This window comes from Ranitomeya imitator, chromosome 1 (genome assembly GCF_032444005.1).
Source record: "Ranitomeya imitator isolate aRanImi1 chromosome 1, aRanImi1.pri, whole genome shotgun sequence".
In the NCBI taxonomy this organism is placed as follows: Eukaryota; Metazoa; Chordata; class Amphibia; order Anura; family Dendrobatidae; genus Ranitomeya; species Ranitomeya imitator.
In genome coordinates, this window is record NC_091282.1 from 523,444,215 (window position 1) to 523,458,248 (window position 14,034).

General features: G+C 49.2%; 1 protein-coding gene across 2 annotated transcripts in view; it reads right to left on the reverse strand.

The window, feature by feature from the left end:
* ECPAS (Ecm29 proteasome adaptor and scaffold) overlaps positions 1-14,034 on the reverse strand; it is a 290,433-nt gene that overhangs the window by 142,785 nt on the left and 133,614 nt on the right. For both annotated transcript variants that reach the window (XM_069766926.1, XM_069766915.1), the window contains exon 33: positions 13,088-13,135. In XM_069766926.1, the coding sequence (XP_069623027.1) occupies positions 13,088-13,135 (48 nt within the window). The remainder of the gene's footprint in view (positions 1-13,087; positions 13,136-14,034) is intronic.

Below are 14,034 nucleotides of genomic sequence, written 5' to 3' on the forward strand. Positions count from 1 at the left end.
AGAACAATAGGTGTTCCCTCAATCTACTATATAATTGTCTAAGGGTCACTTCCGTCTTTCTGTCTGTCCTTCTGTCTGTCACGGATATTCATTGGTCGCGGCCTCTGTCTGTCATGGAAATCCAAGTCGCTGATTGGTCGCGGCAAAACAGCCACGACCAATCAGCGACTGGCACAGTCCGGAAGAAAATGGCCGCTCCTTACTCCCCGCAGTCAGTGCCCGGCGTCCGCATACTCCCCTCCAGTCACCGCTCACACAGGGTTAATGCCGGCGGTAACAGACCGCGTTATGCCACGGGTAACGCACTCCGTGACCGCTGCTATTAACCCTGTGTGTTCCCAACTTTTAACTATTGATGCTGCCTATGCGACATCAATAGTAAAAAAAAATGTAATGTTAAAAATAATAAAAAAAACAAAAAACCTGCTATTCTCAGCCTCCGTCGTCGCGTCCTCTCCTCGGCAGTGCAAGCGGCAGGTTCCAGGGCCAAGGATGGTATGCGAGAAGGACCTTTCATGACGTCACGGTCATGTGACCGCGACGTCATCACAGGTCCTGTGCGCATCCAACCCTGGGACCGGAAGCTGCCGCGTGCACCGCACACAGGCGACAACACTACAAAGGCTCCCTCTTAAGGTGAGTTTATTTTTATTTTTTATTTTAACTCTTTTTTAACCTGTTTCATACGTGTCTGGGCAATATACTACGTGACTGGGCAGTATACTACGTGGCTGTGCTGTATACTATGGGACTCTGTGCTGTATAGTACGTCGCTGTGCAATATTCTACGTCGCTGGGCAATATGCTACGTGACTGTGCAATAAACTACGTGGCTGGGCAATATACTACGTGGCTCTGTGCTGTATACTGCGTGGCACTGTGCTGTATACTACGTGACTGGGCAATATACTACGTGACTGGGCAATAACCTACGTGACTGGACAATATACTATGTGGCTGGGCAATATACTACGTGACTGGACAATATACTATGTGGCTGGGCAATATACTATGTGGCTGGGCAATATACTACGTGGCTGGGCAATATACTACGTGGCTCTGTGCTGTATACTACGTGACTGGGCAATATACTAAGTGACTGGGCAATATACTACGTAGCTGGGCAATATACTACGTAGCCGGGCAATATACTACGTGGCTGGGCAATATGCTACGTAGCTGGGCAATATACTACGTCGCTGTGCAATATACTACGTGACTGGGCAATATACTACGTGGGCTGTACAATATACTACGTGGACATGCATATTCTAGAATACCCGATGCGTTAGAATCGGGCCACCATCTAGTCTGTAAATATTTAAGTAAAAAATCTGTAATTATTCTTCTTTAACCGCCTCTGGACTACTCATACTCTAAGACTATGTGCACACGTTGCGGATTTTCTGCGGATCTGCAGCGTTTTTTGCAGTGCAGAAACGCTGCAGATCCGCAATTGATTTACAGTACAATGTAAATCAATTGGAAAAAAAAAAATGCTGTGCACACTTTGCGGAAAATCCGCTGCGGAAACGCTGCGGGTTTAAAAGAAGGAGCATGTCACTTCTTTTTTGTGAATCTACAGCGTTTTTGTACTCATTCCATTATAGAAAACCACAGGGGTAAAAAAACGCAGCAAATCCGCAAGAAAATCGCAGCAAAAACGCCCAAAAAACAGGATTTTTGGTTGCTTGTCGTAAAATCTGTTTCTCGGAGCCTTCACTGGGGGACACAGGAACCATGGGTGTATGCTGCTGCCACTACGAGGCTGACACTATGCAAATAAAAAAGTTAGCTCCTCCTCTGCAGTGTACACCCTACCGACAGGAAGTAGGATATTCAGTTAGTGAGAAAGCAGTAGGAGAAACAACGTGTAAAAGAGAAAGAATAATAATAATATAATAATAATAAACTTTATCTACATAGCGCCAACAAATTCCATGGCGCTCCATAGATTAACAGTTTCAAACACTCAAAGAGTGTTCAAAGAACTCAAACATATACAGTAAACAGAGCTGTTCAACCTGGGAGGGTGCTGTGTCCCCCAATGAAGGCTCTGAGAAACAGATTTTACGGTAAGCAACCAAAAATCCTGTTTTCTCTATCGCCTTTCATTGGGGGACACAGGAACCATGGGACGTCCCAAAGCAGTCCCTGGGGTGGGAAAAACAGACTTCCATCAAGTCCGAGGACTCACCACTGCCGCCTGCAGGATCCTTCTGCCCAGGCTGGAGTCCGCCGTAGTTCGGCAAAATGTGTGGATGGTTGCCGCTTTGGAAGCGCCGACTGCCCGGGTAGAGTGAGCCCTCATCTCAGGAGGGGGCCCTCTGTTCTTGACCCGGTAAGCTTCCAAAATTGCCGTTCTGATCGAGCGAGCAATAGTCGCCTTGGAAGCCGGCAGGCCTCTACGCACGCCATCAGGGATGGCGAAAAGAGAATCCGTCTTTTGGAAAACGGCCGTGCTAGCCAGGGAGATCCTCACTGCACTGACGAGGTCGAGCCTGTTCAACGATCGCTCCAGAGGATGAGTCGGAGCTGGACAAAAGGAAGGTAGAATGATGTCCTCTTTGAGGTGGAAAGATGAAAACCACCTCGAGAAAGGAAGGAAGGCGGAGGCCTGGGACCACCTTGTCCTGGTGGAAAAATCAAGAAAGGAGGTCGGCAGGAAATGGCCGCCAACTCAAAAACGCGGCGGATCGAAGAGATGGACCTGAGAAAAGCCACCTTCCGAGATAGAACTGACAGGGAAGACTCCCTGAGAGGCTCAAAGGGGGGGGGATGTTGTGAATTCTGTGGTCGAGCTCCCTCCTGTGGTCACAAGTGGTACTTCGGCTGATTCTGTCTATGGGCTTCCGTTGGTGGATGTGAGTGGTACTGCGGCTTCTGAGTTTCCTTCCTCAGGTGATGAGGTTAAGTCGTTAGGTGCTGCTCTATTTAACTCCACCTAGTGCTTTGATCCTGGCCTCCAGTCAATGTTCTAGTATTGGTCTTGCTTCCTCCTGGATCGTTCCTGTGGCCTGTCTGCCCAGCATAAGCTAAGTTCTGCTTGTGTTATTTTTGTTTGCTATTTTTTCTGTCCAGCTTGCTATATTGGTTTTTCTTGCTTGCTGGAAGCTCTGAGACGCAGAGGGAGCACCTCCGTACCGTTAGTCGGTGCGGAGGGTCTTTTTGCCCCTCTGCGTGGTTGTTTGTAGGTTTTTGTGTTGACCGCAAAGCTATCTTTCCTATCCTCGGTCTATTCAGTAAGTCGGGCCTCACTTTGCTAAATCTATTTCATCTCTGTGTTTGTATTTTCATCTTAACTCACAGTCATTATATGTGGGGGGCTGCCTTTTCCTTTGGGGAATTTCTCTGAGGCAAGGTAGGCTTATTTTTCTATCTTCAGGGCTAGCTAGTTTCTCAGGCTGTGCCGAGTTGCATAGGGAGCGTTAGGCGCAATCCACGGCTACCTCTAGTGTGGTGTGATAGGATTAGGGATTGCGGTCAGCAGAGTTCCCACGTCTCAGAGCTCGTCCTATGTTTTTTGGTTATTGTCAGGTCACTTTGTGTGCTCTGAACTTCAAGGTCCATTGTGGTCCTGAATTACCTATTCATAACAGTACTGGAGGCCTAAAGTACTATGCTTCTCAATAGAGGGAAAAAAGAAGTTCTGAGACCATTTTTTTTTTTTGCACTGTGTTTTGCCTTTTTTTTCCCCTAGACATTTGGGTGGTTCAGGACACAGGTGTAGTGATGGACATTAAAGGTCTGTCTTCATGTGTGTATCATCTCAATGCAAGAGTACAAAATATTCAAGACTTTGTGGCTCAGAATTCTATGTTAGAACCAAGAATTCCTATTCCTGATTTGTTTTCTGGAGATAGAGCTAAATTTCTGAGTTTCAAAAATAATAGCAAACTGTTTCTGGCGTTGAAACCTCGCTCCTCTGGTGACCCAGTTCAACAAGTTAAGATCATTATTTCTTTATTACGTGGCGACCCTCAAGACTGGGCATTTTCCCTTGCGCCAGGAGATCCTGCATTATGTAATATTGATGCGTTTTTTCTGGCGCTCGGATTACTGTACGATGAACCTAATTCAGTGGATCAGGCAGAGAAAAATTTGCTGGCTCTGTGTCAGGGTCAGGATGAGATAGAGATTTATTGTCAGAAGTTTAGAAAGTGGTCCGTGCTCACTCAATGGAATGAATGTGCGCTGGCAGCTATTTTCAGAAAGGGTCTCTCTGAAGCCCTTAAGGATGTCATGGTGGGATTTCCTATGCCTGCTGGTCTGAATGAGTCTATGTCTTTGGCCATTCAGATCGGTCGACGCTTGCGTGAGCGTAAATCTGTGCACCATTTGGCGGTATTATCTGAGCATAAACCTGAGCCTATGCAGTGCGATAGGACTTTGACTAGAGCTGAAAGGCAAGAACACCGACGTCAGAATGGGCTGTGTTTCTACTGTGGTGATTCCACTCATGCTATCTCCGATTGTCCTAAGCGCACTAAGCGGTTCGCTAAGTCTGCCACCATTGGTACGGTACAGTCGAAATTTCTTTTGTCCGTTACTTTGATCTGCTCTTTGTCTTCCTATTCTGTCATGGCATTTGTGGATTCAGGCGCTGCCCTGAATTTGATGGACTTGGAGTTTGCTAGGAGCTGTGTGTTTGTCTTGGAGCCCTTGCAGTGTCTTATTCCATTGAGAGGAATTGATGCTACGCTTTTGGCCAAGAATAAGCCTCAGTATTGGACCCAGCTGACCATGTGCATGGCTCCTGCGCACCAGGAGGATATTCGCTTTCTGGTGTTGCATAATCTGCATGATGTGGTCGTGTTGGGGTTGCCATGGCTACAAGTCCATAACCCAGTATTAGATTGGAAATCAATGTCTGTGTCCAGCTGGGGTTGTCAGGGGGTACATGGTGATGTTCCATTTCTGTCTATCTCATCATCCACCCCTTCTGAGGTCCCAGAGTTCTTGTCTGATTACCGGGATGTATTCGATGAGCCCAAGTCCAATGCCCTACCTCCGCATAGGGATTGTGATTGTGCTATCGAGTTGATTCCTGGTAGTAAGTTTCCTAAGGGTCGACTGTTTAATTTATCTGTACCTGAGCACGCCGCTATGCGGAGTTACGTAAAAGAATCCTTGGAGAAGGGTCATATTCGCCCGTCGTCATCGCCATTGGGAGCAGGGTTCTTTTTTGTGGCCAAGAAGGATGGTTCGCTGAGACCTTGTATTGATTACCGCCTTCTAAATAAAATCACGGTCAAATTTCAGTACCCCTTGCCGCTGCTATCTGATTTGTTTGCTCGGATTAAGGGGGCTAGTTGGTTCACCAAGATAGATCTTCGTGGTGCATATAATCTTGTGCGTATTAAACGGGGCGATGAATGGAAAACTGCATTTAATACGCCCGAGGGCCATTTTGAGTACCTAGTTATGCCATTCGGACTTGCCAATGCTCCATCAGTATTTCAGTCCTTTATGCATGACATCTTCCGAGAGTACCTGGATAAATTCCTGATTGTATACTTGGATGATATTTTGGTCTTCTCGGATGATTGGGAGTCTCATGTGAAGCAGGTCAGAATGGTGTTCCAGGTCCTGCGTGCTAATTCTTTGTTTGTGAAGGGATCAAAGTGTCTCTTTGGTGTTCAGAAGGTTTCATTTTTGGGGTTCATTTTTTCCCCTTCTACTATCGAGATGGACCCTGTTAAGGTCCAGGCCATTTATGATTGGACTCAGCCGACATCTCTGAAGAGTCTGCAAAAGTTCCTTGGCTTTGCTAATTTTTATCGTCGCTTCATCTGTAATTTTTCTAGTATTGCTAAACCATTGACCGATTTGACCAAGAAGGGTGCTGATGTGGTTAATTAGTCTTCTGCTGCTGTGGAAGCTTTTCAAGAGTTAAAGCGTCGTTTCATTGGTCCGTATAGGATTTCTGAGGTTCTTAATCCTGTGTCTTTTCGTTTGACCCTTCCAGATTCTTTTTCCATCCATAACGTATTCCATAGGTAATTGTTGCGGAGATACGTGGCACCTATGGTTCCATCTGTTGATCCTCCTGCCCCGGTTTTGGTGGAGGGGGAGTTGGAGTATATAGTGGAGAAGATTTTGGATTCTCGTGTTTCGAGACGGAAACTCCAGTATCTGGTTAAGTGGAAGGGTTATGGTCAGGAAGATAATTCCTGGGTCTTTGCCTCTGATGTCCATGCTGCCGATCTTGTTCGTGCCTTTCATATGGCTCATCCTGGTCGGCCTGGGGGCTCTGGTGAGGGTTCGGTGACCCCTCCTCAAGGGGGGGGGGTACTGTTGTGAATTCTGTGGTCGAGCTCCCTCCTGTGGTCACAAGTGGTACTTCGGCTGATTCTGTCTATGGGCTTCCGTTGGTGGATGTGAGTGGTACTGCGGCTTCTGAGTTTCCTTCCTCAGGTGATGAGGTTAAGTCGTTAGGTGCTGCTCTATTTAACTCCACCTAGTGCTTTGATCCTGGCCTCCAGTCAATGTTCTAGTATTGGTCTTGCTTCCTCCTGGATCGTTCCTGTGGCCTGTCTGCCCAGCATAAGCTAAGTTCTGCTTGTGTTACTTTTGTTTGCTATATTTTCTGTCCAGCTTGCTATATTGGTTTTTCTTGCTTGCTGGAAGCTCTGAGACGCAGAGGGAGCACCTCCGTACCGTTAGTCGGTGCGGAGGGTCTTTTTGCCCCTCTGCGTGGTTGTTTGTAGGTTTTTGTGTTGACCGCAAAGCTATCTTTCCTATCCTCGGTCTATTCAGTAAGTCGGGCCTCACTTTGCTAAATCTATTTCATCTCTGTGTTTGTATTTTCATCTTAACTCACAGTCATTATATGTGGGGGGCTGCCTTTTCCTTTGGGGAATTTCTCTGAGGCAAGGTAGGCTTATTTTTCTATCTTCAGGGCTAGCTTGTTTCTCAGGCTGTGTCGAGTTGCATAGGGAGCGTTAGGCGCAATCCACGGCTAACCTCTAGTGTGGTGTGATAGGATTAGGGATTGCGGTCAGCAGAGTTCCCACGTCTCAGAGCTCGTCCTATGTTATTTGGTTATTGTCAGGTCACTTTGTGTGCTCTGAACTTCAAGGTCCATTGTGGTTCTGAATTACCTATTCATAACAGGGGGAACCCCTAAGAACAACCAACACAACTTTAAATCCCATGAATCCACAGAGGCCCTGTACGGAGGGTTACTCCTTGAAGGAAGGTCTTAACCTGTGGCTGAGAAGATAACGTCTTCTTAAAGGGAAGAAGAGCGCAGGAACCTGGCCCTTTAGGGAACTGAGAGCGAAGCCCGAATCCAGTCCTGCCTGAAGGAAAACCAAATGGAAGGCAGGGAAAAAGGACATGGGTGAAAAGCGGTTGGACTCGCATCAACGAAAGTAAGCCTTCCAGGTACGATAGTAGATCCTGGAAGAAGACGAAGGCTTCCTAGCCTGGATTATAGTGTGACTCATCCGGGCCGAAAGGCCGGACGCTCTTAGAACTGTGGAGTCCACAGCCACGCCGTTAAACTGAGCGACCGATAATTCGGGTGGCAGATCGGACCCTGAGACAGCAGATCGGGTCTGTTTGGAACGCACCAGGGGTGTCCGCGAGAAGATTGATGATGTCCGCAAACCAAGACCTCCTGGGCCAATCCGGGACGATCAGAATGACCGGCACCCCTTCCGCCTAGATCTTTTTCGACAGCTTGGAAAGCAAGGGAAGGGGTGGGAACCGATAGGGGAGCACGAACCGCGACCAAGGAATGGCCAAAGTGTAAACACCACTGCGAGAGAATCGCAGGACCTTGGGACGACCCGAGGGACATTACTGTTCAATCGGGACGCCGTGAGGTCCACCCCTGGAGTCCTCCATCGAAGAGCAATCAGGTAGGAGACCTCCTGAAGTAAGGACCATTCCCCTGCCGCGAGGCCCTCGCGGCCGAGGAAGTCGGCGGCCTAATTGTCCACGCCGGGGACATGCACTGCGAATCTCACCAGGACCGTAGCCTCGGTCCAGAGGAGGATCCTGGGATCTCGGCAGAGGCAAGAGAACTCAGAGTGCACCCCTGGAGGTTGACATATGCCACTGCTGTGTCACTGTCTGTCTGGATTCGAATTGGCAGGCTGCTGAGAATCCTTACCCAGTGAAGGAAAGACAGAAAGATGATCCGGAACTCGAGGACATTGATCGGCAGAGAGGACTCCTGCGCCGACCAACAACCCTGAAAAGAACAGGTGACAAAGCCCCGCGCCTCCGCCGAGCAGGCTGGCGTCCGTCGTCACCACCTGCCAGGGAACTGGAAGAAAGGATATGAAACGGGCGAAGGGAAAATTACTTCCGATGTTGCAACCAACCTCCTTAGGACCTTTATGGCCCATCGGAAAGGAGGGGAGCCGAGAACCCTGGAGCAAGCGAACTTCCCGACAAAGGAGGGAAATCCTGTCTTCGGGAAGGAAGACTCTGGTCAGACAGGTGACGAAGAACATGCCCAGAGATACGAGGCGTGAACAAGACGGAACTTCTTCCTATTGACGAGCCACCCGCAACGGCTAGAGCGTCGGGGAAGATGGATAGACTTTCGGGAGCCTGAAACCGAAATTCTTGAGCCTCCATGGAAGCGCTTACTGAATGAGGGAATATCATCCTGAAGTGTCTCAAGATGAAACTTCCTGTTAAGCAATTTGAGATCCGGACTGGGACGAACCATGTAGTCCTCTTTCAGTACAAAGAGATTTGAACCGTTGAACCGTTCCTGTTCTGGGACGGGAACGATTACCCCGGATTTAAGGAGGGAAACAATAGCTGTAAAGAAAACCCGGGACTAGAGCGGGGTCTCTTGGAGGTTGGGATTCGAAGAAAACGATCCCAGGGCCATGAAATGAATCTATTTTGTATCCAGAGGATACAAGTTCCCTGGCCCATGCGTCCTCTACTGAGGAGACCCAGACGTCCCTGAAGAACAGGAGACGGCTGCCCAGCCTGGGAAATGGGCTGGGGTCTAGTCGTGGGCCATGCCTAGGTGGAACTTCCAGTCCTGGACCTGGAGAATCCACCTTAGGAGTAGCGGGAACGCCAAGAAGGAGTGAATCGAAGAATACCTTCTTCTCGAAAAAGGAATCTGATGCTGCAAAACGACGAGAAAAGCCGAAAGGACCAAAGTTGCCGCCTAAGAAGAGAACTGGTGCCGCCAGTGGCGTCCTTAATAATTTGGTCCAGCTTGGAACCGAAAAGACATGATCCTTGAAAAAGGCAGGCTCATAAGGGACTTCTTTGATGACTCTTGAGCCAAACAGAGCGACGGCTGGCAACAACATTACTGTGCGCCTGAGCGGCAGAAGACGCGACGTCCAGGGAACAAATTATTCCCTGGCGTGAGTAATCTGGGTGGCAACTTCCGCCATCCAGTCTGGTGGAGCTCCGGCCTGAATGCCCCAACGGAGTTGTTTAGCCCCTTCGGATACAGACTTCGAAACCCAAGTGGAAGCGAAAGCTAGGCATAGGGATGATGCGGCAGCTTCGAAAGCCGAATTCACGAAGGATTCCATGATCCTATCGATGGAATCTGTCAGAGTCGCCCCACCGGACAGCGTGAAGACTGTGTTGGTGGCAAGTCTAGCAGCGGCGGATCCACAGAGGGAGAGGTCGTTCTCTATCGCCTCTCATTCCGGTTGGCGATGAGGTCCGGAGGAAAGAGATATGAGACTCCAAGACGCTTGCCTCTGTGAGAACGTCTGGTCGAATTCGCTCTTTCTCTGGCCTGAAGCTCCTCAATTCAGGATGAAAAGCGAATCCCTTGGGAGGTAGTTTAGACCGTCTAAACAAAACCGCCTGATCTGCGGGTTCCGTCGAGGAATCTTTGATGCCACAGGTCAGATTGGACGCTCCAATGAGGCCTTGAACCATATCCCTCATGTTATGATTTGGTTCGACTCCGGCCCCAAATTATCCTCCGAAGGCGCACCAGAGAAAACCTCGCCTGACTCCGGGGGGGGGGGAGGATCAGGGGGAAGTCGACCACAGAGAAGGACCGTGGGGCCGAGAAGAGAATGGACCGAGAAGAGAACTCAGACCGTCGTTCCCGTCTGGATCTTTCACGGCCTGTATTGGAAGACTCGGACGGATTTTCTTGCGACCCGCTGGCTACTACGGAAGTCTGCAGGGGCAACCGACTGAGCACGGACATGAGGGTCTGGGACACCCGTGTGAGATCCGCTACTGATAGAGACAGAGGAGAGGCCCAGTCTGGGGTGGGGACATCGCTCTGAGGCGGAGCAGCAGGGGGGGGGTCTTGGGTGGTGAACATAATGTGGGTTGCTGCAGGCTTGCCTGAGGGAAGCTTGCGGTTACAAGACGAACCCTGAAAGGGTTTAACTAAGGCACAGGAAAAAGTAGGAGGTCGGGAGCGACCTTCCTTAAAATTAGACCGAACGGGCCCCTGAGGTAAATGTCAGAAGATTAGGGGACCGGGGATTGAGTCAAACTGCGGTGCAAAGGTACTCACGGCAGACGCTGCGGGATCCAGATGGAAGGCTGCACGGCCTTGAAGATGCTCCTCAGGAACGATAGCTCCTAGGAGAGCAGGCAGACACATCTGGGGCACTCTTGTCCGAAACTTGCTGAAGGTCTGAAGAACAGCAGTGGGGAGATGCGAGGATGCCACTGAAATAAGCATCTGTGGCTGCCTGGGAGTGGTGGGCGGGGCTTAACCGCCAGGCCAGGAGCACCAAGATGGCGGCGGTGGGCGGAGCTTGCCGATAATAGTCGGGCGGGAGAAAAGCCCGCCCGAGGGAAAGGAAGTGGGAGGAGACGCAGCGCCGGAAGTAGGAAGCTGGGGCCTAAATTTAAGGCCGGCGGCTGCCGGGAAGGGCAGCGGTGGGAGAAGTGCGGATGCCGGGAAAAGCGCCGTGTCAGAAAAGAATAGTGCGGCCTTAAGAGGAAATCGGTGCGGCTACCATAAGGCCGCCGCGCCGGGACAGAGACAGTGCGGCCACAGGGGGAAAAAAAAAAAGGCAGAGGCCGCCGCACCGGGACAGAGCACAGTGCGGGAAAAAAGGCAGCGCGGCCGCCTGTAAGGCCAAGAATAGCGCGGCTGCCACGCGAATGGGGCGACGACCCCCGCCCTATGAGAAAATGTCAACCAGGTCAATGCAGCCTGGAAAAATATCCCAAGGGACCCCCAAATGACTTCCCTGGAACTGAGGAAGGACCCAGAGGTACTTTGGAATACTCACCTTAAAAAAATCCCACGCCGTCCTTACTAACCTCATTCTGTGGGAAAATATCAGACATCCAGGGAGCTGATTGACGTCCTCGTCTCCTCCAACCGACAGCCTCTGGTGGGCGAGTGGGTGGCGGACGGAGCCAGGACCGGACTTCTGAGCACGCTTGTGTGCTAAGATCTTGGTCCTGCTGTGGGATCTATGAGGATACGGGGGTGGCAGTACACGCCGTACTCATAGTCCATAATGTGGGACTACAGGTGTGACTGTTCACCCTGTATCCCTCCAGAAAATCTGAAAAGAAACGACGCCCATTGAGGTAGATAAGGGTCTAATGAAAGACCCGTGTCCACCTCCTACTGACACTAAGCTAAACTGAATATCTTACTTCCTGTCGGTAGGGTGTACACTGCAGAGGAGGAGCTAACTTTTTTATTTGCATAGTGTCAGCCTCCTAGTGGCAGCAGCATACACCCATGGTTCCTGTGTCCCCCAATGAAAGGCGATAGAGAAAACACTGCGGTACTGCACAAAAAACGCGACAAATCGGCAGGTGCGAATTCTGCCAGGAGAGGCAGAATCCGCACCAGAAATTCCTAAGCCTAATCCGCAATGTGTGCACATAGCCTAAACGTCCAGGTTCTAAAACATCACTGCATACAAGGCACAGATGGCAATAGACTTTCTCCATCGCTGTATACACAGCAGCACCAAACAAGGGTGTGAATAGGTAGGGTGCAGTGCGTAGGAAGGGCCCAGTGTGTAGGAAGGGCCCAGTGTATAGGTAGGGCCCAGTGTATAGGTAGGGCCCAGTGTATAGGTAGGGCCCAGTGTATAGGTAGGGCCCAGTGAATAGGTAGGGCCCAATGGCTGCTGGATTATCGGAGAACCAGAGAGCTCTGCTAAGTAGCCATTAGGTTGCATTTCCCTGTGTGTGGGGAAATATACTATATATTGTGGGGCTAATATACTAGCCCCAGTTATAGTGAAATGCCCTCCAAAAGGTCTTTTATGAACTTATGGGAAGCACAATGTGTATGATACATGAGAAATAAACTGAATACATAAAAAATAACAAGTAAAAAAAAAAAAAAAAAAAAAAACACTAGACCCTCCCCTTAAAAATAAAACATGTCCGATATACACAAATATTTGCTACAGACTATGGAATACATTTTTAAATGAATTTTGGTAGTCCTTTGTGGTCATAAAAAAACAGAATACGACAGTAACATAAAAATGAAGCCCTATGTATCACGACAAAAGATGCAAAAATTACATGAATATTTCAAAGAGAACAATATTTATAGCTCTTTAAACTGCGTGTACAAAAAACTCCAAAATTATGCTTGGTCGGGATATTCAACCAGTTCAAGGCCATTTACTCCCATTCCTATTAAATAAACTAGCAGGCTACCAGTAGAGAACCTGCGTGTCCATGATCAGTAACTGTAATAGGAGCCTTTGTGAAACATCTCAAACAAGGATAGATTGGAGACAGTACTCAGACAATACACGACAGGGAGATGTCCAACATCCCCCATTTTACCATGATCTTACCAATTATATGAAAACTAGATGGTGGCCCGATTCTAACGCATCGGGTTTTCTAGAATATGTATGTATGTATGTAAGTACGTCGCACTGTGAGTGGAGGTTAAATTCCGCGCCAATATCGCTGATTGGTCGCGCCCGGCTGGCCGATCAGCGAAGTGTGGTTCAAATTTGGCGCCAATTCGCGGCCGGACTGCACCTGTCGCTGATTGGTCACGGCCGGCCGGGCAAGACCAATGACCGAAGCGGTGTTTAAATACCGCGCCAATATCAAGTCAGTTGACAAGCATATACTGTATTTTACAAGGGTAATGGTGAAAACAGGAGTATACCTTGCTTAAGGTTTTCAAAGCCAGTTCTGCTGCTTTCCGGACTGACTCCTGGTGAGAAATAAAGGAAAATAGCAAGAATGTGAATACAAATAGACATCTCAGCTGAAGACTTTGCCTCATTTTTCAAGCAGAAGATTGAGAACATCAGAGACAGTTTTAGTCGACAACCCCCAGAGCCCTTCCTCCCAACTACCCAGCCCTCCACCTCCAAAACCAACTTCTCCACCATTACAGAAGATCGACTCTCCACTCTACTCTCAAGATCGCATCTCACCACCTGTGCACTTGACCCGATCCATTCCCACTTCATCCCAAACCTCGCAACAGTCTTCATCCCAACCCTAACCCATCTCTTCAACCTATCACTAACAACTGGTGTTTTCCCCTCAAGCTTTAAACATGCCTCAATCACACCTATCCTCAAAAAGCTCTCTCTTGACCCATCCTCTGTATCTAGCTATCGCCCTATATCACTTCTCCCCTATGCCTCAAAACTACTGGAACAACACGTCCATCTTGAACTGTCCTCCCATCTATCTTCCTGCTCCCTCTTCGATCGCTTACAATCAGGCTTCCGGTCACACCACTCCACTGAAACTGCCCTAACTAAGGTCACCAATGACCTATTAACCGCCAAGAGCAAGCGACACTACTCTGTCCTCTTCCTCCTGGATCTGTCCTCTGCCTTTGACACAGTGGACCATTCCCTGTTGCTGCAGACCCTCTCATCCCTTGGCATCACAGACTTGGCCCTATCCTGGATCTCATCATACCTAACTGACCGGACATTCAGCGTCTCCCACTCACACACCACCTCCGCACCTCGCCCCCTATCTGAAGGAGTCCCGCAAGGTTCAGTTCTAGGACCCCTGCTCTTCTCCATTTACACTTTTGGCCTGGGACAGCTCATAGAATCTCACGGTTTTCAGTATCATCTCTATGCTGAC